At 40.1% G+C, this 26,582-nt stretch overlaps 1 protein-coding gene across 2 annotated transcripts in view; it reads left to right on the top strand.

Moving 5' to 3' along the window:
- Nucleotides 1–26,582, top strand: part of astn1 (astrotactin 1) — a 440,186-nt gene that overhangs the window by 222,678 nt on the left and 190,926 nt on the right. For both annotated transcript variants that reach the window (XM_069684331.1, XM_069684330.1), the window contains exons 16-17: nucleotides 15,539–15,643; nucleotides 23,508–23,696. In XM_069684331.1, the coding sequence (XP_069540432.1) occupies nucleotides 15,539–15,643; nucleotides 23,508–23,696 (294 nt within the window). The remainder of the gene's footprint in view (nucleotides 1–15,538; nucleotides 15,644–23,507; nucleotides 23,697–26,582) is intronic.

Genomic DNA, 26,582 nt, shown 5'->3' with positions numbered 1-26,582 from the left:
AATTGAAACTGTTTTACGACACTCGACAAATTGGTGTGTTACATTACATTAGAGAGTCGTGTCATTGTGTTGGCTGTCAAATTAGCTAGCTTTACCAAATTAGCTAAACAGGTGAAGGCAGGAGGTAGCCTGAACAGCAGTGTGTGACAAACAAAAAAAACAGATCCTTTCAGCGACCTTGAGTCATTCTTTATGACCTGAATTGATCACCACGTGATTTTAGTAAAACATCTTTTAACAATCAATGTTAATAAAACAAGCAGTTGTGCAACCTTTCCGTGCTTTTATGTTGGCTAATAACGGCCACGTACTGTTATTTGTATCGCAGTGTAGTGTATTTGTCTAATATAGTCAAACGTTCACACGTGTGGTACAAATCGGGCAGGAATAAGTATGAGCATGCGCAGAACTGATCGGGCAGCCGGGACGGATGAGGTACTGACAGAGGGCGTGGCACACAATCTCAAAGGCGGGAAAAAAGAAACAAAGACAGGAAGTGGAGCAAAACAAGAGACAAAATACAAAGTAAAACAGGAAATGAATATCAGAACATGAATAAAAAAAACCTAAACGACAATAACTCATGACAGAGAGCATGGTCCGTAAGACAAAGGTTGGTTTGTAGCATGCACACTGAGAGAAGCAGTTCTCTCTCTGTATACCTTGGCTCAGTCCCACCCCTCTGTTTAAGCTTAACACTAGGTAGAAGTGGCACTTGCAATCACACTGAATAAGACCGGTTACACTCAAGTGTTTTCTCGATTTGTTGTGTGAAGACAAATCAGGGGGAAAGCAGATGAGATTCCTGGGCAGGTTGAGTATCAATGAGATTCCTCACAGGGATGGGCTTGACAAGAACAAGTGTTTCACCAATCCATTAGTCAATGAAAAATAGTTAGTCTCAGCCCAGAGTTACATACTGAAAAGCAGACACTCAAATCAAAAGGAAAATATTAAGCAAAAAGTCCAGGATTCAGTTATAAACCTGTATTTCTGGTGGCACTAGTCAAAGCATGAAGTGATCAGTAACTATAAAGTTTCCATTCTTTGAGGACCAGGAATGTCTACGCAAAAAATGTCTACTCCAATTTCTGTCAACATAAGTCAGTCCTGACTCAAAGTGATGGACTGATGCACAGCTTTGCCCTTCCTTAGGCCATGTTGCTAGCATGCATATATATCCTCAGGGTACATCTGATAATATCACAGCCAGGTAGCAGACTTCCTTCATCATATAAACACTATTTGAGAGGACTGGACCAAAGAAAAGAAGCCGGTGAGAGGCACAGGGTCCACTCTGCCTCAGGGGAATGAGAGGATTTGATGGACAGAGCTAAAACCTTGTCTTTTTTGCACTCACAGTAGTTCCCAGCGACACTTCGGACATGGTCTAAATGTTACTTCAGAGGCCACCAAAGACATTTTGTGGTTGAGCACGGTGCGTAGAGACAGTAATGTTGGGATTAGTGTAAGCATTTTGTAGAGAGTACCTGCCTGACAGGAGATGAGCACACGTAGTGAAGGCTTGTATTATGATAATTCTTCACAGTAATCTTTCTCTGCCTTGAATTATGGAAAGCATTTGGCCTCGGCTGTAACCTAACCATGCCCATGGTGTCTGCTCATCGTTTCTGAGGGCCAACATTTTGTTCCAGCATTTCTTTTTTTTCCTTATCAGAATGTCTGGGGAAGAAATCAGGGCTGTGCTGTATTACATTTAGTTTCCCATTAGATTAGAGAATAGGCCTGCTGGATACGTCCTACTGTTCCCCCTCACTTTCTTCACTTCTCCCTCACTCCCTCTTCCCCCCTCTCCTTTCCTACTAAATCATTCATTCCCGGACTTATCCGAGAGTGAAATGGAGCACAGGCCAGGCTAGTTAATGGGGTTCTATGAGCCATAAGATTACTTTCCTACCTGAGCTCATTCCTATGAATCTTCCTTAGAGAAGCGACTAAAATAACAACCCGCTTGCAGCCGTAAGGCGAAGTAACAGAAGGACTGTCGGGTGTTTAGACAGGCTGCAGGTTTCCATCAGCTCTCTGCTTTCAGTGTTGAGCATGAGCAAGCTCTGTATTTGACGGTTATTTTCTGCCCTGCTTCCCAATGGGACACAGTCACAAATGTTAACAAGAGAACTCAATTTACATTCCCCGAGCAGTCTTACTGGTGCTGGAACAAAGAGAGCGTTTTACTCCTTTTTCTCAATGGAAATCACGAGGAGTATAGACTTTTTTTCCCTCATTATTGGGTCAAATCAGGCATCTCAACTAGTCAAATTGTGCCGTGTGTTTCTCTTCACCTGTGCTTCTCACATTCTCGCCCATTTAGCAGAAAATTGAGTTTTCAGCTTAGTCAAAATTTTATCAGTGCTCAGAATGTTTCCATGACCATGTTATTGGCTGGGAGCAGACTGGCCACAGACACCTGAACTCATCCTTCTGTCACACTCTGCCAAATGAATAGTGTAATAGCAACAGACCAGGAGGGCATGGAGGGGGGGGGGTCTTTACCTGAATTACAGGTTTAATGATAGAGGGTATCACATGCTGTCTTCTTTAGTTAATCTTTTGGTAATTCCTTAGGAAAGCAATAAATTATACCGAGTTACTAAGTTGCCCCCCATTCCTTCATGGTACCTCCTCTCTACATCTCTATCTCTCTCTTTCTACCTATCTCTCCATACATATATCTATATATATCTATCTCTATTGCATATCTTGCAACAATCAATTCAGTAAACACTCAGCCAAGTGCATTTTCGGGAGGAACCAAAAGATAAATATTAGAAATAAAAGGAAATATCAATAATACTATAATAATAAGGTAACAGCAATTAGATGCTCCAGATTAACACAAAAACGTCCCCTGAATGCCTTAAAGTCACTAATACTGACCCCATCATTACCTAGTGTTAACACTAGAACCACCAGGGGTCACAGTATGCCTAAAACCGCCATCGGGTAAAATTTACCCACTGTTAGAATGTATTGATTTTCAAGGTACCAGGTTAATTTATTTATCATTTTAAACACAAAGTTGAATAATGAAATGCCAGATGTGGTGTCTGTATGCAGCTCACAAAATGACAACGTGACAATGAAATATTTAGGCTATGTATAACATAAAACACTTTCTGAACAAGGTGCTTCGCAGAAAACAAACCAAACAGCACATGTAGTCCAGAGACCTCCTCACCGTCAGACTCACCTTCACTCAAGGCATTGAGTAAATCTAATGTCTGATTTACATTCACGCATCTCTTCCCTCTTATCCATGTTGAATTGACATTTATGACTTGATGAGCAAGTTGATGACACAGAGTTGTAGAAAAAAAGGCGTTGCCATAGCAACATACAATGTATCAATCTAGATGTGTGAAATGAACAGTGCGAAAATGACAGCGTTCTACAGTATATCTGGGTAAATTTGACCAGCTGGAGGTTATAGGTATAAATGGCCATTTTTAAAATCTGGCTTTATGTTGACATTTTTTAACAATAGGGTTTGGATATTTCCTGGGAAAAAAGTTACATACAATCAAGACAGCAGCGGGGACATTTTACCCGTTGGTGGTTCTAGTGTTAATCAATATATAAATTGTAAAGGGCCCAATAGCTGGAGGTTGCATCTGATTTTGACTTTGACAACCCTCCAGCTACCATTTATCCAGATTCCTGTAGCGTTTGGCCAAAGCTTTGAGCGGACAACCCTACTCATACCTACTGCTCAAGTTGCCCTCCAATGTTTCTCTCAAACCGGCCCTGGTTGTCCTTCATGGTAAAACTGCTGTTGTTGCTATAAAATCACGTAACTATGTAGACAATTTAAACTATGACAAGTTCCTAAATATTCGATTAATAGAATAATCAAATGGTAGATGTTAGACATATATTGTATAATTCTGCTTTCACTTTCTGCACAACATCGAGCCTTAAGATTTATCACCAAACTTTTATGGCCTTGTGACCCTTCTTCAAACTTAAATCAAATCTGAGAAGGCATGTTGACCATTGTTAATAATCCACATAGAGATCCTTCTTTGTTCTGGTTTGTTTTATGAGTTCCTAGTGTCAAACAGCCTGTGCTGTAGCGAACATTAGGTGTTTGTTTATTTCTGTAGCAAATGATACTTGTACCAAATTGTTTAATATTTGATGTGCTAAAAGCACACTGGTTACTTAAGCCTCTGTTTCTGTTTCTGCACAGCATCAAAGTTCTTCTTTTCATTAAAGTAAAATAACAAGTCTGCTGTGTGTTATGTCACATGAATGCAGCTGTCATTTCCCTGTGGTCCAAAAATACCAAGTGGAGGCGTCATGCATCCATGATCAGGAAATAAGCACCATGTACAGTAATGGTGCAGCTTTTGCCAGTCTTTGCATCACCTTAAAGCGGGACCCTTGGAAAGGAAGGAGGAAGAGAGCTCATGTCAGGATTGACTTTTGCTTTTATTTGAAAAAAAGTTTAAGTTCAAGCTCTTAGAGTTTTCTTAGATTTTGTGGAGACGACTTGTACCTTTGGACCCAGAATGTAATTGCACCACAAAGTCATTTTGTGTGACAAGGTGCTGGAAAATTAGAAAACTCGGGTGCATGAAAAGAATGAAAGAAGACAAAGCCTTACCTTCATGCAGCATAACTTCTGGGCTTCTTTTTTTATCTTCACATTTGGACAATGAAAAAGCAGACAGGCTAACAAAGATGGATCACAGAGCCAAAAACTCCAATAGTTGGGAGTTGAACTCTGGCCCTCATTGGGGGATTCATAGGAGGACTGGAGAGTTTACATCCCAGCAGACTACTTCCCACGGTCTCTCACAGAGCGCGACTATTGATTCAATTTTACTTTGATTCATGAAACTGCTATGCACCCCGGTCCCGCCTTTATCAGTTTAAAGAAATAAAGCTTGCAGACAGCTCTGAATTCATTCTGACAAGTCGCTCATTGGAGGACATAAAACTCTTTAAAATGTATATCCTCTTATGTATAACACACAGTTGTGCATCCATTTTGCGCTTCACATTTTACATTTCCATAAAATGGTCACAGAGGTTGTCAAATGAGATTAATTAGATGTCCCCCACAGTGCGTTTAATCAGCGTTAGCAAAGCTGTGACCTTGTGTAGCACATTCTTCATCATATTCCACAGCTGCAAAAAAACCTTCTGCACAAATACCTTTTCACACACACGTGAAAAGCATCGTCTGTCATTATTAGCCAACGTGCAGAAAATTGTGAACATTGATTTTCAAAGGAGTTACTGTATTTGTTATCCTTGTAGAGACCAGCTCATCTCACACAAATGTAACGTAAGCACCATAAAGACTTTTCAGTAGTAAAATTAGAATTCAAATGATTTTAAAAATTACTACACAGAAATAAAGGTACATAAACCGAGTGAAAAAAGTTTGTAGCGTTATAAATCTAACCTCTATACTCACTTAGATGTTGTGCAAACAGGTATTGAATCAACTCCACAATCATGTCTCCCATATTTTAACTCCCTTGTATACACAGTCTCATGTAAATATAAGTAACCAAATACTAAACATTTGGACATTTAAATTACTTTACAGTATAAGAAAGTTTTATACAAGACCTCGCACAATTGTTCAGACATAAGTAAACACACAAAAACTAAAGCGGCCGTCCAAGCAGAGGATCATCATTAAGGAGCTGTTTGTTACTTGGCTGTTGTATTGCATTGCATCACGTTGCATCACACAGGTGTTAAGAGTGTTTTTGTTTTGCAGTTTGACAAAGTAAAAAGTGTAACTTAAAACATCTCCAGCAGTTTCGTAACCAGTAAAAACTTCTCAGTGTATTATTGATGCCTCTGTGTGACCTACAAAAGAAACCAGACCATCGGCTGGAACATTAGCTTTTTCTTCTTATTTAGTCTAACAGCCGTCATCGGGCCAGAATGCAACCAAGTAATCTATAACACCAGACCATAGAGCCTTCACAGTGAGAAGCATGTTAGCATGTGAGGAGATTTTTCTTTATAAAATCCTATACACACGTGTACAGGGCAGGGTAAAAGAGCTTAAATGGAAACTAAGAAATGTGCAAAGACACAAACCAGCCCTCTTCTGAAACCTTTGTGAATTTGCCCTCATATTTATTTATAGTCATATTCATGAAATTTGTGGGATGTTGCTGCTTACACTCGATGGCGGTCACAATGGGCATTAAGTGAATAAAATGGCCGATAACGTAATATTCATGTTGACCTTTGCTACAACCATAGAAAAGTAACTAACACACTGAGCCGTACCTTTCTGCTGGCTACTTATTATGAGGACATAATGGACATGGAATGGACATGGAAATAACGGAGCTTTAACCAAATTACTATTGCAGAGCAACCAAAGATTGACTTTCTTAACATGACATTTATTAATGTTGCATAGCAACAAATATATATTTTACCTCATCACTCTGCTGCCTGCAAACAGCTGTGTTTAAAAAAGAAAACCGTATTAAAAAGACATTTTTTTTCTTTCACTTGCTTACAAAACAAATGCTCGTGCTGGCCTGTAGAATATCTTTACAACACCTGGTGCTGCTTAAGCCGACACAGTAAATGTTCCCAGTAGCTGCTTTAACATTGAGCCCTCATTTTTAGTAATTAAATTATTTGTACCTTTTATTTTATTACAGTATTTGTTGATCACTGAAGGTTTCTTTTTTCCTTTTTGCTGAGAAAAAACAAAGTAATCAGGCAAGGAAATGTTGTTTTTATCGCACAAACCACAAACCTCCACAATGGGCAGAAATATGTGTCAGTAGAAACTGGATTTTAATAATTCATATTTGAATTTGAATAATTGAATAAACTATTTGAATCACACAATTTGAAATTGAATTTATTATTTTCAAACTGAATTCCAACAAACCTGTAACTGAATGTAAAATTCTGAAATCGAATCCAGATGATCTGAAAATTCAAATTCGACATTCAGTTCTTCAAATTAAATTTCAGTTTCCTGAGACACACATCCGGTTGATGAGGAAGAGCAGTCGAGTGCAGATTCACAGCAATCCTTTTTGGCGCCTGTGGTTTTGACCATTTCCTTCACTACACGGAGCTTCTGGAAGCTTACCAGAGCTAATAATAGCTAGTTATATATATTTATATCATTAGTAATAGTTCTATTATTACTTTTGGTGGCTACCGTGACACTGCCAGAGCTGCCACGGTCTATCATGAGTTCTTTTATTAGTTGATAGTTATATTATTAGTAATATTTACGTTATTAGTTTGAACTATGGCAGCTGCTGCGGGGAGCTAAAACTGACGGACAGCATTGTGGTGGTGCGTGACCAACTTGCTTCTGTTTAGGGGGGCTGTCAGTGATTCCCTGCTGTTTGTGGGACGTGCTACTGCTGCAGAACATGGGGAGGCTCCGGGTTCGTGCCCACTCGCGAACGGACAGTGTGGACCCAGCGCACGCGACCAATTCACCCACACTTGCATCCGCCCGGCCTCGCTGGTTACTTATTGGTCTTTTCAATCAAACCCCACAAGGTCTATTTTCTTAAAGTATATCACCGTTTTCTTTTAATGCATTATGACATAATCATTTTTTGTACTGTATTTTTGGAGCAATCTGGCACTATAATTTCCTTTGGGATTAATAAGGTTCCGTCTTATCTTATAATGAGGGAGAAAAGCTGTTAAAAAGTGGTGCCGCTTGCCTGGTGCAGGGTTAGTTTCAAACAGCTTTTCTCCCTCATTATGTCACAGTCATCCATTAATGAAAGAATGCCTTCAGTTTTTGAGCTCATTCTATATCTACAGTTTGAGAACCTTAAAGTATAATTAATCACAGTATGTGAACACACATATTTAGTTTACCTTCCCCTCAGATCGCCAATCAGCCCTCAGCTTAAGTAGCTGTTGTGACCACGGTACAGAGATACACTGAGGGCCAGCTGTGTTATACGATAACATTATATATTTTCTTTTTTAAACATATATTTATTACATGATCTGGTTTTGTAATGGAAAACCAGATTGGTATTTTAACAAAGGAAATCTGCTACATAGCGACCGAGCTGCTTTATCTAAAAGGCTCTGGCAGCGACTGCACGGAGAGGGACTGTGAACTTGGGATGTTTGCAAAGTGAAGTTCAGTCAAATTAATCATTCTGTCAGACAATGAGAGCAGAGCACCCCAGGGCTAAAAGGGAGACAAGGCCTTTCAGCAAGAAGAAGAATACGCTGCGCTACTGTATATGTTTTGGGCTTGTTATTCATTTTCACTAAGGGAGGCGGGTGGGGGGGGAGCCGGGGCTCGGGCTGGGGATGGGGGAGGTTATGTAGCCGTGTGCTCTCGCTCTCTCGGTGCTGGGGAATATATCTATCGTACCGGGGAGCCATTTCCCATAAGAGGGGATAAATGGATGTAGCTGAAGGTGAGGACAATGCAGGAACATCACATTTAGAGGCTTATTCATCAAGTTCATAGGTGGTGTCAGGGTGCTGCCAAATATTGCATTTTCACAGCACGCTTGTGGAGGAACTGTTACTGGCCTTGTACACGGGCTCACACTCATCATACTTCATGTCTAATTTGTGTCTCTGTGTTTATGCTAAATAGAAGATACAAGGCCCCATTTATTTTCTCAGTTTGAATATCTTTTGATAGAATTATTCCAGCTTCGATTAAGGACCTGGACCAGCTCTGGCTTAAATTTAGCTCTTTCCAAGGTGCAGAGGGGTCAACTCAGGGGTCACCGTGGCTTTGAAGACTTCAATAGCTTCACGCTAATTGCGATCTTGTGAATTTAAGGCGATGCATATTGTATGCCATGTCTTAATCCCCCTGTACCTTGATACATGTTAGCCTCAGGTCTCGATCAATCACTTTGACCCCCTCCAGTCACAGACGTCATAAAGATGGATGTTACTTACATTCCTGTAACATCAAGCAGCAACATGTTCAATAAAGATACATATTAAACATCTTATTACACTGCTTATTGGATCACTCTCTTTCTTATATACTAGAAAAAAAAAAAAAATCACTTTAGTAAGTAAGTTTAGTCTGTGAAATCTTTCGATAGATATTTCGTCCCCTTGGGGTAATGTTGGTTCAAGGAAAACCTCAATAATCACAAAAACTAATAATAATCTGCTCACTTTATGTATATTAAAAAGAATCACTCAAATACAACATATTGGCAAATACAAATTAGTCACAACATAATGAGCTTGGCTGCTGTTGGACTTCAGGCGTCAAACTCTAATATGATTCACATAAATCATAACTTTAATCAGGGTTGCTTTGACTAATGTGAAGCAGGCACCTGCATCCTTTACTCCTGAACCGGATATCATCCCGTTCTTACTCACCGCTGTTCTTCAGCTGTGATACGACTGCAGTGAGATGGACCAGGGGCTTGTGCTATGTCTCGCATACAACATCCCAAATAGTGACTTTGAATTAGAAATGGTCCCGTCATGTTGTAATAAAGCCAAAAAGGAACACTAATTACAAACCACAGCGCCAGAGAGGAACAGCGATAACAGACAGATGAAATCAGACCCCATGTCTGAAAAAGATCAGATAGTAAGTGATTTATTTTTTTGGCACGAAATCCAATAATTAAATAAATGCATGTTGACCTTATGGCAATAAAAGGCATTTGGTTGTAACTCTTGATTTTCCTGGCTGACGGTCGCTTTCCTTTTTAGTTTGCCTTCATCTGAGCGTCAAATTTGTTTATTTTTCTTTGGATTTTTTACTTATTTTTGAAGTTGTATCTGTAGTCATCCATCTTTTCTTTGTTTGTTCAGCCATAGTAGATTACTGTTTACTCGCAACACTTGCAGAGACCGGAGAAGCAGCCGCTTAACTCCGCCTACCCTCTCTGGCAGACCAACCACTGCTGGCTGATAGAAAACGCGTCGCTAACTGGGCGCCGCTTGTGAATTTTTCCGTGAATGTCGCCACAGACACTGTGATACTGCAAATGCAAAGGCTTTCATCAGTGGGCCATAGGCTCAATCACCATTGTGTTACCTCATTCAGAGATAGATAGTGACTTAACAGAGACCTGCTACACTGAAGTATTTCTATTTCTATTTCTTTCATGCAAGAAACAGCCGTAAGAGTGAAATATTTGTCTGTAGACTCAAGATTTGTATTTGTCACCAGCTCATACAGATGGATAGTGTAAAGTCTCTACAGCAAGGCCATACAATAAAAAACACTTGGGCATAAACTCTTACACATAAATATAGTAATAATATAAAAACAGAAATAAAACATGAACAGGTCAAAGTGCAATGTGCAGTGTGTGCGCGTGTGCATTGTGTTTCCGTTCCACAGTGCATTGTTTATGAGGTGCTACGGTTTGACACAGTAAGGGCAGAGTTCACAGTCCTGACAGCATGAGGAAAGAAGCTCTTCCTGAGTCTCTCTGTGTTTGCCTTGATGTGCCGAAAGCTTCGTCCAGAGTGTAGCCGCTCAAACAGTCCATCGCTGAGGAGGTGGGGATCATTCATGATCCTGTTTGCCCTGGCCATGCTCCTCCTTGTGAAGATGTCTCGGAGGGTGGGAAGTGTTCCACCCATGGTACACTCTGCTGACTTCAACACGCTCATCCAGTGCTGCTCCCGTACCACTGGGCGATGTTCCCAGTCAGTACACTCTCCCTCTCCGCCACTCCAGGATAAAAAGTCTGCATGATCTTCAGAGAGACTCTGAACTTCCTCAGCTGTCGGAGGTGATAGAGGCACTGCCTCGCCTTCTTAACCTGACTGTCACTGTGTGTGGTCCGTGAAAGGTGTTCAGAGATGTTCCCGCCCAGATACTTAAAGCACAGCACACCCTCTCTACCAGCATCCCATCTATCCCCAGTGGAGTGTAATCCCTCTGCTGTCTCCTCCTTAAGTCCACGATCAGCTCCTTGGTTTGCTGACCGGGAGCAGGTTGGTGGCCTGGCAACACTGAGACGCGTTTTCAACCATCCGCTCACCGTTGTTTCTGATGTGACCGACCTCGACTGTGTCATCCTCAAATTTCACGATGATGTTGGAGCTGTTTGTGGCCACACGGTCATGCGTGTACAGGGTAAAGAGCAGATGGCACTGACTGAGGACACACTGAATATGTAACAGTTGTACTAGCAGTGTTATTTTACTCGTATTTCCTACTGCTGCAAAAGCAGAACACGTGTAAGAGTTACTTAAACATGTTCTGCATTTTTAAAGTGTGTGACACGTTTTCTAGATATTTCTTTTGGGGGAGTTTTTTTCTAAAATGTGATAGAACGTGGCCGGACTCTTCTTCCTTACCGTGCACACAAACCTCCGGCCGTCACTTGAGATGATGATGGAGAAGCTCTTCTCCATCCTGCTTCTATCATTTACCTCCTCCCTCTTCATACAGTACATCCACTTCTGCTGCCCTTCCCCCTTTTTACTGCCTTCCTTTCACATCTCAATTTATCTTTCTCATAAAGGCCCTTCTCTGTTACGCACACACTTCCTCTCGTCCCCTCCCTCCACCCGTCCCCCCTCTTCCGTGTCTGTGGTTGCAGGAAACGTGTCTCAGTCACGAGCATTATCCAGATACCTTCTGGATGTGCCTGTGAACACGGCGGGGGCAGTCATAGTGATGTATGGCTGTAATCCCACCGCTGCAGCATGACACGGCTGTCACTTGCCATAGGAGACAAGATGATTTATATTCTGCAGCTCTGCTTATGGCCCGATATAAGTGATGTTAATGTTAAAGGCCTGAGCCGCCATTCTTATGCAATATGAAGGTGTTCTTCCACTTGTTAGAACAAATGAAGACAGACAATTTCACAATCATGGGTTTTATAATTTCCTGTTTAAGAACAATATGTGTTCAATCACTTTACTCTGTCTCTAACTGATTCATTAAATAACAGGCTGATTGGTCCTTTAAGGCCAACCGTCCTTACAACAGCAAGGTGTCTTAGCCTGTGCATGATGGATGTTCCCCCGTATGTGTCTTTGTGTTCCATTTACACGTCTGCATGTTGTGCTTTATCTGCCACTGACGATTTGTTGCCGTGAATAAGACGACAGGTCATTGGTCAGAGCTGCAAAATGCACGAATATTATTTGATGTACCGTGCAGTGCATCAAAGTGATAGAAAAAAAAAGTTCATGGGTGACTTCTCCCGCCGGAGGAGATAGGTGTTATTGATTTCAGCAGGGGGTAGGATTGGTAAATGAAACAAAATCAATATAGATAATATACTGGGCTTTAAAAGAACGCTGTATTAAAGCAACATAATATATTGCTTACCTTCAGCTTCACCAAAGTGCTTTAAATGGTGTGTTAAATCTTACAGATTACTTGGATTTAGCCTTTTTGCCCAGGTTCTCAATCACTGCAGATCCAAGTCAAGTTGGAGATTGATGGCGTTTCATCAAATCCGATTCAGTTTTTTTTAGCAGCTCAAGTTTAGTGTTTACTACTCAAAGATGTATGTGAAATCTACACTTCTACTTACACAGTGGCAACCCTTTCGTTTGCAACCAGTTCATTCATGAGATGACCAGCTTTATTGTGTATCTGAAACATAACACTGCTTAGTTTCCACACCCTGTTTTGTAACCTGCATATTAGACATTTGTGCACCAACCAAAGCGAAGGTTAATTTTGGTCTTTTGAAAAATGACTGAGACCATAAATGTTAATTAGCCACAGCAGATATGATCTGCTGCTGGCGATGGAGACAGTGTTGGCTTAAAATGGGTCTGCTGGTATAATTTATTGCACAAGTTTAAATAAAGAGGGAGTAGCAATAAGAGATTTTAAAGACATTGGTTGCTTGGATGTCAGCGAATCCAGCTATAGTAACAATCGGACATCAGATGTAGTTAATTACCCAAGAAAAATGGGCAAAAAAGTGGCCAAATGCATTAAAAAACTCTAAATAGACCAACACAGGCCATATATTTTTTACTGCTCATATAATGTTGAATTATTCCCCACCTGTTTTTTTTATTTTTTTATAACTTCTTTAGAAAAAAAAATGCTAGAAAAACTTTTTTTTTTTCACGTTAATACTAGTAACATAGAAAATTATCTATTTTTATTTTACACCTGGCGAACTTTTTCCCAACCTGTTTCTCAAACAAACAAACATAAAAAAAGCAGTTAACAAATATTCTGCTGGAAAAACCCTTTTCCCCACCTGTTCTTAGGTCACACATTCAGGCCAATAAACAGTTTGGATCAGACTTAGAAAGTGGGTCACCACATTTGTTTCTCACTTTCCTCTCAGGGTGTCTGTACCTTTTTATATAACTTTTTATTTAATATATATGGACTGTTTGGCTGCCAATTTAAATGTATACTCAGATGAATAGGATCGTGGGTGTGCACTTGAATGAAAATGACGATTGATTATATCTATAATAGAGGTCTAGGGCCTCTACAGTTGCGCTGAATAGAGCTGGTAAACACTATGGGGGTGTGACTCCGGTCAGCTTCAGTTTGCAATGTTTTATCAGAGAAGAGTGTGGTATCCACAAGGAGATAAAGATACAAAATAATACCACACATGAACAATCATAAGCTCTACATACACACTAATACACACATAGTATAACACCACTGTCTAGGGCTACAATAGTCCCCAAAGTATAGCACAGACAGCAGTCACAATAGCTAATGGCAATAGCCTTGGCAATTATTAGCATTACAAGTTAAACACATTAAATCAAATTACATCAGATTGCTATGCATGAAAGTAAATGCTAAATGCTAAATGGACTGTACTTAAATTGCGCTTTTCTAGTCTTTGCAACCACTCAAAGCTGCTTTTAAACTACTAAAGTAGGCTAAACACTACAAGCACAGTGATACAGACATGAGAGCATTTACGCTAGCTATCATGACTCAGCGAAACAACCTTTCAGAATTCACTACAACAGAAACAAATTTACTAAGAGTTATCAATGTAAGCTTATAAAATAAGGCCCAAAGGTGAACAGAAATGATGCTGCTTATATCTGGAAAAGACGCACAACTTCCTAAAGTAAAGAACTCAACCTGCAGCTCAACAGCCATCAGACAGATAGAGATCGACTAGAGTCCTTCGGAAACTCACGTTTCTCTTAAAGGGCCAGCGACACACCAACCAACTTTGGCAAATGCACAACAACAGCAATCCTAGCCTGGAACATGTTACAATAACAAACAATAATATTGCCAGTAACATTAAAGAAAAATATTCTACCAAAGATAAGAAATAATATTAATCTGGGAGACAATTAACAAACTTAACTCGTCCTACAACAAAGGGTCTTTCATACAATATCAATGATTAAATGATCCTAATCAACATTTGTGGTGCGACTTTCTTTCTCTAATTAGAAATTGTGTTTGATTGAGTCCAGGTTTTGACACCAATTAAAAAATCCCTTGTTATTCAATATTCATGCCTCTCTTGTTGCCAAGGTGGGACATGGATAATAAGAAAATGGCTATTTAGACATTTTTATGGGATTTTTTTTGCATCTAAGGCTAAATTATTATGCTTTTTTACAGCCAGAGTTGTCCTCTTTTACTACTAAATGATCTCCTTGATTCATGTAACTGTGTTACATGTTAATACAAATGCTCTATTTCCATTGGTAATATGATTTTCTACTTGTTTTCCTGCATAACTTGAATGTGGACATTTTCAGTGTCAGGCAGGAACTGTGCTATAAATAGTGATGAATCATGATTTCTGAATATTCGAATAGTCTAAAAATAATAATGTGTAATGTATAAAAAAACTAAAAGTTCATGCTACTATAATCTAAATCTAAATATAATTTTTCCATTGTTTTTAGCAGCACCTGGTTGTGATGTGGTACTGCCGCCAGACGGCGGTTTGCTAACCGCCATGAAATAACAAAAGAAAGCATTAGGTACAGGTGTTGTGAACGGTGAGATTTGCAACCAGAGAAAAATGGCCGCCTTTAAGTAATGGTTTAATAGTTGAGAATATCGAATGATATTTTTAGCTTGAAATGCCCATGCCTTAAGTTATGACACAAAAAGGGAGAACTTTAAAGTATCTGGAGTGTGCCATTGATTTAAAAACCCTTCATATAAATGTTATGTATGTTAAAGTGTGATGTTGGCCTCCACGAGCATCATACATGGACTTTCAGCCTGCCTTCTCCTATATCACTGTTTCTGATTTTATGTTAATGTTCCTATTTTGTCTGTTTATTTCTGTGACAGGTGAGCTGTAGATCGGGCTCCACTTTGATCCCACGCCTGAGATTTAGCTTGCTTCTCTCTCCTGTCATCATGTAACGTTAATATGTATAAAATGTGCTTCCTGATTCTGCAGATGAAGTAAATAAGAACGAGATGTAGGGCCACCCTTTGATCTAAAACTGAAGACTGCAATCTCCTCCATTATAGGAGTAAATGACACATTGATGTTACAGTTTTTCTGTGTGCTCTTAAAGGTGTGGTGCTGAGCTGACTTTAAATCTGCATCCATATAAATAAAAGTGTTTTTGTGTGTTGTTCCAGGCATGGTGAACTACAGCGAGGTGTCTGGCTACCCGCTGGTCCAACACTGGAGCCTCCGCTCGGTGCTGTACCACGTCAAACTCAATCAGTGGGTCCTCTCTCAAGGTAATTAATAATATATATAATTTGTTATTAGTGATTGTTTATTTATGCCGGAGGAGACCATGCCCGGGGTCTCTGTGTCGTAAAACCTCACGCTCTCAGTGGAGAAAAACAACACCGGCAGCGATCAATAATTTATCACATTGTAATTAATATGACACATCAAGGTTAGCAGCTCATCACAACAGCTTGGGTACTTTGTTTAAATTTCATGATTAACAGGCAGACTGTCATCTTCTGATTAGGCCCGCTTATCTCGAGCTTAAAGATGCCGTGGTGAATTTTAAATGCTCAACTTATTTCAGATATGTTGAGACAATATGCACGAGCTGAGGAAAAATAAAGAGTAATAGCAGAATGTGCATACAGAAAACCAAACGTTTCTAATGTGCTCCTGTCCGTAACAGAGGCAGGGTAAGGTAAAACAGCTCTTGAACATATAAATACCATCACCACAGGGGGCATTTCTGTAGTAATTTGATGTAATGGACGCAACTTGAACCTTTTAGCACAAAATTAAACCCCTGTTGAAACAGTCAATTAAGGAGTGATTGTGGTGGTGCTGTTCAGCTGCCGTGCTTGAAGGGAACCCGGGGAGGCAATAAATGGGTGCAGGTCAAGTCCCCTTAATCACAAATTAGTGAAATGTCACTTCAAAAGGGCAAAAACTAAAAAGCTTTTCAACAAGCACAACCAAACAAGAGGAGCGCAGAGCTGTAAGGCACGACATTAAACAGCCCAGTGAAATTACAACCTCAACTTTTGTTCACTACATAATAACTAAAAATGACATAAAATCCGAAAGTGTTGGAGATAATTCTCCTGAACAGGCTGGAACTAATTATCTTTACCACTGCAAACCAGTTTGGTCCTAATGTAAACATGGTGAGAGGAGGATTTTAGACATCTATAAAATCTAGAATAAAAGTCGCACTGGGATATAAGATGCAGTCTGTTTGGGGGGTATCCCAGAGGTAAAAAATGTTTGCTATAGCTATTTATTAAGTTAATTCAACACTATTTCAATTTATTTCCATTTAAAACACACACAAATTACAGCCTACCATCTGTTTTCGCCATGTCGCGTTTGGAATCCTGCTAGCTCCCGGTGCTGTAGCTAGCAGTAGCTGGCAGCCTACGGTAACGTTGATTGTTATCAGGGTGGCGGCTGCAATGGTGATCATGATGGTGCATGTCTGTGACGAAGTGTTAGCAACAATCAAGTTAGTTTTCCTCGCTTAAGGAGAACAGCACTGCAGAGATGTGATGTCACCACTTAACAACCGACAACTAATAATCCATCCTCCGCCAAGAAAGTTCAAAAAACACATCCAGGTTTTCTGTTATCCATGTTGTGTTGATAAACACAGTGACTCTAATCCACCAGTTATTTCAGATTAAAAGTCCACTTGCTGTCACGCAGGCGGATGACAAATGTGCGGCTCATTTAGAAGCAGCATTGCCGTTTGTTGTATCAAGCATAATAAAGATAACTTTGACTATTTGTCCTTTTGAACAATGATAACTACTCTTTGCCACGGCTGCTAACGTTAGCATTTGTAGTTTGCTATCATCCGTGTTATCCGAGTCTGACCTGTGATCTGACCCTTCACCTCCTGAGCAAAAGCAGCTGGAGCACTCGTTCGGCCGGGTCATTGGTGCCACCTTGTGGCCAAAGTTGCACTTTGCTTGCACTTCCTCTTTAATCATGACGGAGCTTTCTAATCACGGCTGGTTGATCCCAGATCCACTCAGGTATTACACATAATGTTGAAAAGAGCCGGAACCCAGGGGGTAGAGTAGCAACCCAGAACCGGTTGCCCATAAAACCTTTGGTCCTGGGTGCTTGGATTCCGGTGGACCTGTGAAGACCTCTTGAACATTTAGGGTTAAATATACAGCTCCACAGTTTGTGTTTTAATAAAATTAACTTTAGTTTTATTGTAAACAACATTTCTTCTACCTCCAAATCAACTATTCTCATTTAGCTCTTCTATTTGCATGAAATGACGACTGGTTAAGATAACAAAAATATGTTTTTCAGACCTCGAATAATGCAGATAAAACAAGTTCATGTTAAAACAACAGAATACTAACTCAGGAAGAGTTCAGATTCAATATCTGGTGGAATAACCTGGTTTTTAATGACAGCCTTCATGCATCTCTGCATGCTCTCCACCAGTCACTGTGGAGTCTCTGGGCTTTTTACATTTTAATTATGTGTTTTATTTAGTGCATGTTGGACGTTTCTTTCGAGTCCTCAATGAAATCATTATCATCATTTCTATATCAATGTTTAATAGATCCAGAGGCACACGTGGTCTTAGGGTTCTTTTGAAATATGATTCTCTCTCAACAGCAGCAGCGGGATAGAAAAAGGTTTTCTGCAGTGCACATAAAAACGAGTCCTTTCCAGGGAGCAGCCGAACCCGGAGCCTCATAACGGGATGCTAAAGTTAGTTTACTGCCATACAGAGCAAATGTTGTTACACTCAGTGCCTGGAGGAATGGCTGTTTCCTGGCCTTGTTATAAAATAGAAAAAGCCTTAAACATATTTAAAGGTTGGCTGTAAAGAACGATGTGGGAGTGTCAGAGTGAATGTTGAGGACTGAGGGGGCATGACATCACCTGTGTTAAATTAAATTCATGTAGACTTTGCTGTATATTTCTTTAACCAATACAGATGTCATTTTTTATATTAGATTTTAATGTAATGCTTATACAGTTGTAATAGAATACCACAAAAATAACATGCCAGCTTCTTATTTCCAGCAATAAACACACACAAAGGTGCAAGTAGGATGAGTAATGCATGTGTGTACAGACTTTCCCCTCTTTATACACTGGGCTTTTGCAGCCATTAAATACACAGTTTTAACGCAGCATGATTCCTGCGGTACAGTGTACTGGTTTCTTAGATTTATAGTGTAAGCTCCACACCAAGCAGACTTCCGGAGAATGCTTATTTTTTTCAAACCATCCAGACATTTTGTTTCTCAGGATGCCAGCTTTGTCTTTCAGCATGAACTAACTGCGAATCTACACCGACACTGTAGCGTCGGACGAATGTGCGAGACACGTAAGAAAATGAGAATGAATTAATAGGATTGGTATACGCAGATGTTAAGGAAATGTTCATATTCATTGCCAAAATGAAGAGATCACGTCGTTTAACATGGATTCCTTTGGTTGTGGGCTTGTATTTACATAGCAGTTAACGGCTTTCTACGCTTCACTGACGCGCAGGAGCGGGGAAAAATAGACTTGACACGTAGAACGAACGGAGCTGCAGAAAAGGACTCGCGTATTACGCCCACCTCCCACGCAGCATACGCGGCTGGTGCAGATTGCAGCATTTGAATAAGAGTGGTTCAGTCCCGGCACACGCTTCAAATACGTTACCTGTGTAGATTCCCCTTAACACCTCCAGTCACCTCTGACATAGCCAAATACTCACTGCAGTTGTTATTATACACCTGGATGTTTAGTTTGTCAGATGACATATTACATCCGTTATAGCAGCTCAGGGACTACATTACTATTAAATACTACTTCAGCTGGCCATGGACAGAAACAGAACACAAATATAAATAGTATAATGTTCAACCAGCCAAGTCACAGTCGACCCTCGCTGTTATGTCAAAAGACTACTTTGTTCTTAGTTTGTATCTTTTCTGTAATTAAGCATCAGTGTCAGCACAGCTGTAGTCATGAGACTGTATTTATTAGAATGTTGTCAGACAAAATTGCAATCAGAAAATAATGATGTGGTCTGTTCAGCTGTTGTCACTCCTTCTGAGACCTCAGCCTGTAAGAGTTTGTTGTTATGCGACTGAAAAGAGAGAAGATGAAGTCATTTTAAAATGCTAACTTGTTCTGAGCATTTTGATAAAAACCTGCGCCTGAACAGCAACGAGTGTGGACTACATAAAGAAGAAAAAAAGATTCAGATTATTTTCTGTTAGAGACAGTGTAGGGGTGCAACGATTAATTGACATTGTCTGCAAAGGTAGTTGCTGACAGATTTCATGGTCTATAGTTGGTAGTGTTTGACATACTGTGCAAGGACATAACATTGTTTTCCGGAGCTGAGTTTGCTGAGGGGTGAGCCATCTTGAATTCCTACTCCGCTGAGAGTTTGCGCATGCAAAACAGCGACAGGTAAACAAAACATGACGTGAACTTCTAAAGTCTGGGAGCTTTTCACCTTCAACGCTGCAAAATAAAGGATCGCCTGCAAGATTTATAAAGCTCGCTCATCACGTTGGTGATGCGCTAGCATTTGAAGAGAAGTCATGTTGGACTTGTGACTCGATTTGATTTACTTTTTCTGTCAGCACTTTGTCTCTACTTTAAATGGGCAAAAGCTTGATATTATCAGTGGGAGCCAAATCAGCAGCAAAGTTTATTAAAAGACATATTTCTGAATGAAGAACTCAAATGTATTTTCTTTATTGTTAGTTAACACAGGTTTAAAAGAACCTCCAACTACATTTAAAGCTGATCGAGTCATTGTGCAATTCGTTATCCGATTAGTTGATCAATGGTTTCAAAAATCAATGATTACTCGACTATTAAAATAATTGTAGCTGCAGCCCCAATACAAAGACGACTCACATTAAGTGCTAACATATTTCAGCAATGTCTGTGCTTTTACAAAAATCAAAGCAAACACATTCTTTCTCTGTAATTATTTCAGCCTGAAATATTTTTCTGTTATACTTTATAATATATTTTTTGGGTTGGTCGTGATCTAACAAACAGTTACGCTTATCACACAGGAAAAAAGACGGCATCACAAAGAACCTCTCCGCTGACTGTCTCATTTTCATATGCGCTTTTATTTTTGTCTTTATTAGAGTTTTTTTTAGACTGTTCTTGTCTTCAGGTTTGATATTAAATAACCATTTTTAAAGGTACAGAGTGGATCTAACATGCAAATACGATGACGGATACTGAGGCACATTTAAGTGGATAGTTTGATGGATAGATAGAAAAGAGGTCAGCAAGCAGGGATATGTATTTCATTTTATTTCCCTTGTCTTTTCCTCTGTCTCTCTGATAGCCTGTCACATATCACAAAGCTTTGTATCCATAGCGAGACCAAGGCGTTCTGACAGGGCCTGCCATGGAAACTTCACAGAATAAGATAACTGTGGATAGGTATTTAGTCAAGCAATACCTCTTCTGAAGGCTGCTCCTGGCTGCTGACACGTCGGGGATTATACTGAATACATCCTGACGGGTTTCTCAGGACTAAATGTTTTATTCTCTGAGAATATATCTGCCTTTTTTTTTTATTTCCCTCACTACTTAAGTTGCTTTGTTGGACGGGTTTCAGGGTGACGTGAAATCAGTTAAAATATTGCGCTCCATCGTTCTGCCTGGCTGGAGGGAGAGTGTCACTTGATGATTTGGATTTTTGTCATCTTTTAAGTGCATGCATTATTCATAAATCTTTCATAAATCGTTTGCATTGTGATAAGTGCAGCCAGCCTACTGTAAATACAGCCGTGTCACCTCTAATGCATTTCCAATGGCGCTGCTGTGGTTTGAGAGAGGCTGCCACATCAGCTCAGGATACGGCTTCTATTTCGCCTTCGCTCAGAATGCGACTCAGCAGCCCCCGTCTTTTTTTTCACTCCCATTTCCCACTTTAGCTCATCATATTTCAACAGCCACCGGAGGGGCGAGGCTACCGGTTCTTACATGTGATAGCAGAGCCCCCCCATCGCTCTTCCTCTCTGCGCTCTCTGTCTCTCACTTCAACGGCCTCCTAATTTAATTTCAGATGAGAAGTAAGAGCGAGCGGAGCGTGAGTGCTGAGATATTAATACTGCTTCTCCTGGAAATGATAATGATAGATTACTATTGCACTTTGGCTTTCCAATATTTGCTGAGAGAGAAATCCCGGTGAGCACATGATGGTTTGGTTAGTGCAGTCATTGTATCATATCAAACATGCTTTCTCATGGGCTTTATTTTCTCGTTATGCAGCTTCGTCAGTGAATTCACCTAAACAAGCAGGGACGTGTTCTTCGCTTGTTTCCAATTAAATCACCGTTACTCACACTATGAAAGCACAGTCTTCCTGACAGAGCTATAAACACTGCTTTGTAGAAGTCCTTTTATCCCACCAATGTGGGTAAAAACCTGTCATTTCAGTTTAGGTCTCTCCGAGGACAAAAAGTCCCAGAGGGAGATTTGCTGTCTAAATGAGCTATAAAAAGAACCCGTGACCCCGGGGTTTTTACTGCCACTTATACTGGTCTAAATAAAGAGGGAAACACTACTATTTGACCTTTGAGTCGATCTGACGTCTTCCTGCAACACAGAAAAAGATGGTGCTCTCCTATCCATTCAGAAGACTACATATCTCAGCAGATATGTATATGCCTCTATACATGGGGCGCACACTTTAGCTGCTGAGCTTTACCGGCATCTCAACAAACTCTTACTTTACAAATAAGTTAAATATAAAGATCAGCATAACATACAATGCAGAACGACCCCCTCAATCAGGGAGCAACCAATCAATCTTGGTGATGTCAGCAAGAGAATAAAAGCAGGAAGTGTTTGGTCGCACACCCCTTCGTAAATCCTAAGAACAGTGAGAGCAAAGAAAGCCGATACAAAATATACAGATAAAGCAAACAATTAAACAAGAAGAAAACGTTGTTTAACCAGAGAAATATGAAGTGATGTGAGAATGTAAAGGGAAAACATTCTTAGGAGTAGGCCATCTTGTAAAAGTGAGTTTTTTAAGGAGGCACTTAAAAGCTGCAGGGGAGTCTGATGATCTCACACTGAGGGGAAGGCTGTTCCAAAGCCGAGAACGAACGGTCACCCTTGGTTTTCAGTCTGGTCTGTGGAACAACTAAAAGGTTTTGATCAGCTGATCTCAGGGGCCTGGCCGGGCTGTAGAGGGTTAAAAGTTATTTTATGTAGTTAACAAAGTGAGACAAACCTGGAAGGCTAACAAAACCCCCAAATCAAAATAAAAGCGGATTAAACACAACAGGCAGGACACGCATGCTGTCATAAAATTGACCTTTGTGTAATGACAGATAATCGCAGGATTTTGAGGTGTATTTTTAATTAATAAAAACAGAAAAAAAATATATATTAAAACTTTTCTCATGATTCTGAGATAATTATATCGCTAATTCGGAAAAACAGGGCTGAATTTTTTTTTTTCTCAAGTGAATGCAATACGCTACTGCATGTTGCAACGTTATTTGTGTATGAGAAAGAATTTCTCTCGGTCTGAGGGTTAAAAAAAAGCAACATTTAGAACTAAAGAAAAAAAAAATATATAATATAATAATAAATTAAATAGTTGTGCAGGGATGCGCAGTGTACAGAAAATGTCGTTAATGAGTACTGAGTCTGACTGGGAGATTGCTCCTATGCTATTCCTGAAAATACAGCAGCATGGGAACGATTGCACAAGTACAGCTTTGGCACACAGTATATACTGTACATGTACAGCATGTATATAGAGGGAGATTTGTACAGAGGGAATTTACAGTAAGTCATCCATGGGTTGAATTCTTATTCTGAGGTGTGGAGCAGGTGTCGTACCATGGAAGTATCTGTATGTGTCCGTAATCCCTGTAAAGCCTGTGAGACTTTCCAGCTTTGTGTGCACTCCGGGTAAAACAAAGAAACAAACCTACCTAAAGAAAAGATGCATTGTGTGAACCAGAAGATGTGGAGTGGAAGAGCAAACAAAATACATTTCTATATTTTCTCTCTTACCCCAAACTCCCCTTTCTGTCTTCTCTCTCATTATGTTTTTTTTTTTTGTTGTAACTGAAAGCATTCACCTTTTCGTCCGTCTTGTTGTGTCCTCCCTGTACCCAGCCTTCAGCTCAGCCATCCATTCTCTGGACGGGGCGACGCAGCGGAGCGACTTTGTCTCCATCCTCAGAGAGTTCGGAAACCACTACGTGCAGGAGGCGGTGTACGGCTTCCAGGAGTCCTGCACCATCTGGTACCCCAACAAACAGGTCCAGAGACAGCTGTGGCTCGAGTACCAGGACATCAGCAAAGGTAGGAGGCAAAAACACTCTCACAGAGTGTCATGCTTATTTTTTACTAATTTATTTATATTTGTGAATAACAAATATAAAAGCATCAAAGATAAGGTGATGGTGTGTCTGTGACTGTGTGGGATGTAGGAGGAGAACAGGTTAGTTTCTGCAGGTATAAATATTCATTGATTGTACAGATTCACAATCTGTAACCCACACAGAATGCTTTGATGCTGGTAATCCTGTGAGTGTGAGAGTGTGTGTGTGTGTTTGGGTGGACTTGGGTATGTTACAAATATAGAATTGGCAGGAGTCTTGATCATACTTCAGCTGCAGAGTAAACGCTTGCCAGGAGAAATACCTAAACCTCTCTTGAGACCTATTTAAACAAAGCTTTTCTCTTGTTTCCCTCTTTCCTCTTTCTTTTTTGGTCGTATCCTGTTGCACAAAGATGTAATGGCTCCCATGGTGGCAGTCTGTCAGAAAGGCTCTTGAGATTCTTGTTTCGAACACCATAATTTAGAATTATTCTCTGCACCCTTTTCACAGATCCCCTTGTACATTGTTTGGGTAGGTCTTTTATGTGGTTTAGATGTGATGCTGTGGGCATCATAAACAACGCACACAAACATTGTGCACTTTTTAGTATTAACTGAAATAAATCTAAAAATTACTGTAAGATGTCCTTTAATCAAAACTCTAGACGATGTTTTGTTTCATTGATCAGACTGTTGCAGTTTTAAACTGTAGATACGCTGTAGATTTATAACTAAGTGTTAGCGGTTCCATAACTTTTCAAACCACAGCACCCCTTCATCGGGATTTTCTTTTTATAACATACGATAACACTTTATTGATCCCCAGAGGGGAAATTCGGGTCTTTGTTTTTGGCCTTTTATTGAGAGATAGGACAGTGGATAGTGTGGAAACAGGGGAAGAGAGAGTGGGGGATGATACCAGCAAGGGGCAGAGGGTGGGAGTCGAAACCAGGGCCGCTGCATTGAGGACTGAGCCGGATTTTTCTTTTTATCCACACAAAAAACATCTGTGCATTATGAAATCAACACACCGTGATTGTTTATTAGAATACATTTTAATAAAATTATAAAACTAATCAAACAGACTTGTATGATCCGGCATCAGTATTAAGTGTAAAAAAAAGAACTATTCTCTGTCCCTCACAAAACCAGGTAACCCTTTTTTACTTTAAACATGGCTCTCTTGTTGAGCAGGTAAATATTTTACTTAGAATAAAGGGGGAAATGTATGTTATTGGTCAAAGACCATAATATTTCATTTTAAATGGCATCGATTTTTTATGTGGTGAAACTGTAAACACTAACATTAATAAATGTTGTTGCAGTCAGAACCCTTTCAAAAGCACCCCAAGGTGACACGCCATCCCTTTTCGGTGAAGCTGATACAGTCAAAGGTTATTTAAAGCTGCGTCTGTTTAGAAAGCCTCTACCTTTCTTTTTCTGCAGAAATCTGTTTGTATTTATAGAAGAATTGTTTTGCAGAAAGGGTTAGACTTATTTACGTGTATAAGCACTTTTTATTTTCATCTAAAAAGTGCGTCCTATATATCGGTGCGACCAATTTACCAGTATAAAATGCAGAGAGAGGTTTGTTATTGTGTTACAGTATTTTACACGGACGATGGCGCTATAATCTAGCTCCACATCTCCGCTTTAAACTGTTTCTGGGTCCAAGCCGCTACAACGTCTCCTACTTACAATATGCCACAGTGCTGTTTTCCTCGGAAAACTAACTTGACTGGCATTTTGTCACGGACATGCAGTCATGATCGCCATTGCAGCCATCACCCCCAACAATCAAGGTTAGCGTAGGCTGCCAGCTACTGCTAGGTACAGCACCGGTAGCTAGCAGGATTGCAAACTCGACATGGTGAAAATGTGTGTTTTGAATGTGTTTTAAATGAAAATGAATTGAAATAGTGTTGAAATAACTTTTAAATAACACCCCCAAAAACAGACTGCATCTTATATTTCGGTGCGACTTATATTCCGGATTCTACGGTACTTTGTTTCTGACACGAATAATAATTTCTCACCAGCAGATCACTTAAACTATGAAAGAGGAAACACTGACACATTAGACTTCATCGCAGATGCTTTCTGTTGTGAATACAGCTGCACTGATCGCTCTTAATTAACATAGTTTGAATAATCAGACAGATGAAACATCTTCAGTGACCTGTTTGAAAGGTAACTTCATGTAAAGCATTTGTTTAAGATCTACTTCACATAAACCCATCCATGTAAATGACAGCTTCATGCTTTCGTTAGTTATTTAAAGATCAAATCACGTTGGCATGTTGCATCTGTTTGATACATTATATATGTGTGTGTGTGGGAGACACATTACAAACAATGTAATGCTGCAATGCCTCTGCCTTTTGTTTAAGCCTCACACCGGCTTTGCCCTGTAATCAACATTGTTCTATCTCAGGCAATTACAGTAAGCTGCACAAGCGCTCGAAGCACTGGTACTTAAAAGAACAATCAAAGAAGAAATGTCTGTGCTTTTTGTTTCATAACTCCAAATGCCAGCATATGTCAGCCATCCATCATCTTGTCACCTGTGCTTGTTTTCTCAGTAAGTCGCAGCAGAGATAAGTAATAGCCCGTCTCCCCCCGACGTTTCACCTCAATGGCTTCAAACTGTCCGCAGCCGTTTCCTTTGTGTGTGTCTCGACCACTTTTCTTCACTCCTCTTACTTTGTCCAAGGACACCCCTGCTGCGCCGCACGGCGCACTCCCGGTTAGCTCGTCGCTGACAGATGGCAGCAGATGACTGAGTTTTCCCACCCTTGTGAAAAGTGCATTATTCTTCATTTTCTGCTTCCTGTGACACACAACGGCTACAGACGCTGCTCAACAAT

Source organism: Semicossyphus pulcher, unplaced genomic scaffold, assembly GCF_022749685.1.
Source record: "Semicossyphus pulcher isolate SPU_LCO1_2020_fin unplaced genomic scaffold, fSemPul1.0.p SCAF_7, whole genome shotgun sequence".
Classification (NCBI taxonomy): Eukaryota; Metazoa; Chordata; class Actinopteri; order Labriformes; family Labridae; genus Semicossyphus; species Semicossyphus pulcher.
This window is presented reverse-complemented; position numbering and strand designations above follow the sequence as displayed.